This window comes from Parasteatoda tepidariorum, unplaced genomic scaffold (assembly GCF_043381705.1).
Source record: "Parasteatoda tepidariorum isolate YZ-2023 unplaced genomic scaffold, CAS_Ptep_4.0 HiC_scaffold_1605, whole genome shotgun sequence".
In the NCBI taxonomy this organism is placed as follows: Eukaryota; Metazoa; Arthropoda; class Arachnida; order Araneae; family Theridiidae; genus Parasteatoda; species Parasteatoda tepidariorum.
In genome coordinates this window covers 5,831-11,377 of record NW_027261442.1, presented here as the reverse complement: position 1 = coordinate 11,377, position 5,547 = coordinate 5,831, and the positions used below count along the sequence as shown (strand labels likewise).

General features: G+C 29.4%; 1 protein-coding gene across 1 annotated transcript in view; it reads right to left on the bottom strand.

Moving 5' to 3' along the window:
- Positions 1-2,112: 2,112 nt before the first annotated feature.
- Positions 2,113-5,547, bottom strand: part of LOC107455765 (structural maintenance of chromosomes protein 3) — a gene marked incomplete at its 5' end in the record, with an annotated part of 6,999 nt that continues 3,564 nt past the window's right edge. The window contains 3 exon segments of the mRNA XM_043057000.1: positions 2,113-2,260; positions 3,284-3,353; positions 3,892-4,041. Coding sequence (XP_042912934.1) covers positions 2,128-2,260; positions 3,284-3,353; positions 3,892-4,041 — 353 coding nt within the window.

Here is a 5,547-nt window from a genome sequence, read left to right as displayed (position 1 = left end):
AAGTCAAGCATCACTGGCTGCAGCTAGTAAGGGAGTGAGTGACCACTTAGACCAGCCTGCATAGGGAAATAGGATGTGCGGCATCAGTACTCGTCAAACCTCTCTGCATCGAATCAAAATTGCGATGGCATGTCTTCGGTTCATATTCAGGAATGTTTCGCAGATCATCGCCAATAGCCCATTGGGCAGCTCTAGTACAACGTTTATAAAGTACCTACCTAATATTTTCATACATTGCACCTTAAATTTACAAAAAATTGAATAAACCATTCACCAAAGCAGGGCAGCAAACCTCTCTGCATCGAATCAAAATTGCGATGGCACGTCTTCGGTTCATATTCAGGGATGTTTCGCAGACCGTCACCAACAGCCCATTGTGCAGCTCTAGTACAACGTATATAAAGTACCTACCTAATATTTTCATACATTGCACCTTACATTTACAAAAAATTTTAAAAACCATGCTATTTTTTCTGCTAGTTATAACCTTTGAACTAAACATGTTTTAGTTTTTTCTGCTTATTTTATGGTTTAAATAACTTAAATTAATTAAATTCTGATCAATAATCGAGTATTCTAAATTCACAACGTGTTAGGAAAAAGGAAACAAAACAAACAGAAATTTACCAATTGTTTACAAATTTTCACCATCAAACAAACACTTCATTCGTTTTGCTGTTTTTTTTTTTTGTTTTTTTCCCAATTACAATTTACAGGTAATCAGGCATTTACAAACAGCAATGCCAAAAAACCTGTACAACAAAAATGTCAAAATTATTAATTTTTTTTACAGTTACCAGCTGATACACTTCGTAACTATTTTGGAAATTTTTGCATACAAAAAAATTGGTTTACCAAGCAAAACTCTTTTACCCCTTTAAAGTTTTCTTAAATTTGTTTTTCAAATTGTTGGTTATTTTTCAGGCACCCAATATGTGGGTGACTGCCATTAAGTTAAGGAGCAATAGCAATGAATTATGAGGTTTGTTTATATATTAACACAGAATTCTGATAGTTAACTATTAAATTACAATACTCTCATACAATACAATTAATTACATACATAACATACAATTGGCAATAATTTGGACTGAAGTAGAGTATGTAGTACTGTAGCTAAACCAGCTTCAAATCCCAATTATTCTGTATAAAAAAAATTATAAAATTTATTCTCTATTATATGCAACCTAATTTTTCACCTCAACATTTATTGACAACTTTTCAAATTTATTTAATTTTAAAAAATACACAAAATTCCATAATGACTGTTATTAATATAGTACATTTTTCAAAAGAAAGTATGTTGTTGGGTGGTAGCAAAATAATATTTAAATAAAGAAACAAAAACACAACTAAAATCTGTTGAATAATTAGTGAAAAAGGTGGATGAAAAACATTCAAAACGATCTTGATTGCTTGATGAAACTTGCAGGTGCTTCTAAAAATACTTCTCTTTTTCTCCTGGCTATTGGACAGGGTTAAAGGTTTTTACACTTGTCTTCAGGAGTTATGATTTGTAAGATTTTGAAAGGATTTTTGTTTCTTTCTCACTTAAATATTTCCTAATGTGTATAATTTTTTTAAAAACTTTTTTTTGTTAAGAATTATAAAAATGTCTATGCATAGTTGTTCGTACGGAAAAAGAACATATTTTTTTTCTTTTTTTAAACCAGAAAATATCTACTAAAAGCATTAAATTTTTTTTTGTGTATCACTGATATTTTAAACTAAAACAAGACCACTCAATTGACAGTTCCTCACTCCTTTGATTCACATAAATCAGTGTTTCCCAAACTTATGACTTTTGTGTACCCTTTCTAAATTTTTCATAACGCTGTGTACCACTAATAAAAAAATGAATGTATTTTTTACTATAAAAGAATTGCACAAAAGTTAAAAATCACAACTGGCTATTGACGCTACTAATTGTTAACTGTTAACTCTGCAAAAAATAGCCAATAGAAAAATACGTAATCATAAATTTTCATGGCTAGCTCAGTTTTAAATAAAAAATTTTGAGATTTTCATTTGGTGCAAGATATTTCGCATAAGAACGCGTACCCCCGCTAAACTGTTCCCGTACCCCTGGGGGTACACATACCACACTTTGCGAAACACTGACATAGACTATTTCTCAATCATACAACAGACAACAAACATTTTAACTGAGAGCATTACCTTAGGCTGGTGTGATCTATCTAAAGCAGCTACTTCTTCTTTCATCAAACGGATGTCTGTCTTCAGTTTGTCAAACACATCCCTTAAATAGAAAAACAAAATTTATCAACTGATCAATAATATAACTTCTTGAAAATGATACAGAACCTACAACCCAGGGGCAAAGATTTCTCTACTCATTAACTTCAAATCAAAAACTAATTCAAAAATAGCCTCGAAAAAGTTAAATTAAATTTCTAAAAAATTATTATTAATTTAAATTTTCTTTAAACAAATTAAAAAATAATATCTCATTTAATTTCTAAGAAATCCTGATTTTATTTAAACTAACTTTATTTAATCATAATGTTTTCATAACAAATGAGGATCAAAACTAAATTTCAGAAAGAAAAAGAAGACATTAAAATTTTTGTTTTGTTAAGATTTCTGCTATTGTCAAATAACTTTTGTGTTCGGCAGATTCCATCAAATTAGGAAAACATAATCAATTTGAGGTTTGTGTACACAAAATTTTAAGGAGAATTTGTCTTTTTTCAGAGTCTAAAACAAAGAGAGTTTACTATATGACAACCAACACTTTTCCTTGGCATCGAAGAATGCAGCAGTACAACTAATTTAAAACAAAAAAAAGTCATTGTTTTCTGAACGAGAATAAATTTTCTGCTTAAAAATAAATAAATAAAAAAAAAGAAGTAAAAAACTAAATAATCAGTGATAAAGTTTTTCAAAACAAAACTATAAAAAAACTTATAAATAACAATAAAGATTTATGACTATCCATGGAAAAGATTGCCTTTAAAGGTTGGATTTCTGCCTGCTGGTCTGCGGAGGGTATATCTTTTCCCTTCTACCACCCAATGAAGGCAGTCCCCCATCTGCCCTCTGGGGATAGCTGACACGCCAAAGGCTTATCTCCGGGCTGATGGTGATTAAGTATGCAACGGAGACATTAAATATCTTACAATTATCTTTTATAGCTCCGAGGTGACGAGGTCTGCAGTTAAACGCTCCTTTAATGCCATCTAGTGAATAACCCGCATCCATGAACACGACAACAACAATATTTAAATGAAGATGAAATAACAAAAATACTTGTTTTACTTACTTATTTTTACTATTTTTGGTTTCTGCTTTCTGCATGTCACTGACAATTTTATTAATTTCACTTTCAATATGTAAAAAAAGAGTCAAGGTAATTCTAAATCCATAAAAATAAATCTTAAGTATATATAATTTACTACAGTATCTTTATTTATTAGTAAAATATAAAATCATTTTCACTATGCAAAAAGACAAAAAAGGGTCAAAGTAATTCTGGATGTATAAAAATACAACTTATTTATACATAATTAACTACAGCAGCTTTAATAAACATTAAAAAAAAATATGAAAAACATGTTTAGCAAGAAGGGAAGAATCTTGTTCAGGTAGCAAAAAAAAACAATGTGCAATGTTGTTATATCTAATAAACAGTAAAACAATGAAAAAAATATTAATTACAATAATAATTAAAAGAAACGAAAAAATATTTATGAATTACTGTATTTAAATGAACAATGGAAAAAATTACAAAATAATACTTAATGCATTTTCAGAGAAAAAGAAAAAATTACAAAAATTATAATAATTATTAATAATTTCCATACATCCAATATTAATGAACAAGCTAAAATAAAAGACTAAAGTATAAAAAATAAAGTAAGAAAAGGATATTTGTCAGCGTGGTTCGATGCTGAGCCAACTGCCTTTCTTGTTCATTTATTTCGGTCACAACTTGCATATGTCCTTTATGCAAATCTAATCTCGATCTCCTTGTATCAAAATAACCACCAGTTAAAGCTCCTTTATGAGATACTTGATCCCCTACAACAAGAATGATTGCATTTAAAAATTTTACAGAAAAAAAATAAATTTTTTATACTTCTGAGCAATATTTATTTTTTTTTAAAAATTATATATGACCAGTTACAATTCAGCAACAAAGTTGCATTTCTTGCTGAAGACGTTTAGGGGGGGAGAATGCCATTCTAAAGCAGAAATTTCACTTAGGAGCAGTTTGGTGCAATTCGTAAGCTATTCAAACCCTGAAATCTGGGCAGAAATTTAAAAGAAGTTTTATGCAATTAAAGGCACAGAAACACCAAAGATATACAATTAACGATTCTTTATTTCTTTGAGATGATTATAGAAAACTGTCAGAGAATATGACCTTTCTTTGCTGTAATTAAAAAAATGTAATGTCATTTCTTATATGTACCAGGCGCTCTATCATTAAGGCAAGATATGTGTTGAAGATTACTTATAAATTTCAGTTATCTAATAGAAAAATTCTTTAAAGATAAAGTATATTTTTCTTGCTGGAGTGTACATTCAAGCTTGGTGTCTATCAACAAAATAAATTGAAGTACCTCATCAGGATTTTCTATTCATGTGTCAATTGATAAAAAAAAAATATCTTAGCATATAATAATTTGCTCTTTAAACTGTGACTTAAGCCTTATCAACAATGGGACAATGTTTCCACTACAATTAATTCAAATGTGGTTAAATTATGCTGGAATAAGACAAAAGTGAAGAATAAATCATTAAACAAGACATTTATCCCCAAAATGATTTTTTTTTATTTACAAACAATGGGTTATTATTTTTTTTAAAATTTCATTGACAAAAACTAATAAGAAATTTTCCACCAGCAGAAATTTCCTTGCATAATTAAAAAACTTGAATGAAGTAAACTATGAGTAGCAGTTGCAAATGATTCTACAAAAAACAAATAAAAGAATAAAATAAAATTCACTCAAAAGATAAGCATTATAATTAACATATTGTTGCTGAAGACAGTCAAAGATTCAATTGATAGTAAACCCACTTTTAAGAGAAAATAATGTCAATTTTTCTTTGATAAGTTTTGATTCTAAGTAAATTATTCATTGTGGTTCCCTTGTAGAAAGTGTGTTATTGGAAAAACATTATAATTTTATAATTTTTTTAAAGCATGTTCAAACTTTAAAGCGATTGAGGGCTGTGTTATTATAGCCTAATTTAGGTAATGTTTTGCACAGTCAGTTCTCTTTTGGTTTGATCAAGATTAGGGGATGGAAGCAGCAAATAAACTTTTGAAAGATAGCATACAACTAATGACGACCCTACTTCTGATTTATTGCTTACTAGCCGCCAAAGGCGCCCAGCTGTCCGCCAAGCTAAAGGTTTTCACAAATAAAGTTTTTTAAAACATAGCCGGAAATCTGAAGATTAGTGGACAATTAAAGTGTTCCTGTCCAGCAATTTTGTCTTCATATCCAGTTCTGCTGCAGATGTGTTATAGCTCTTGAGGATGTTTGAAATTATATAGCTACAACGCTTAAGAAA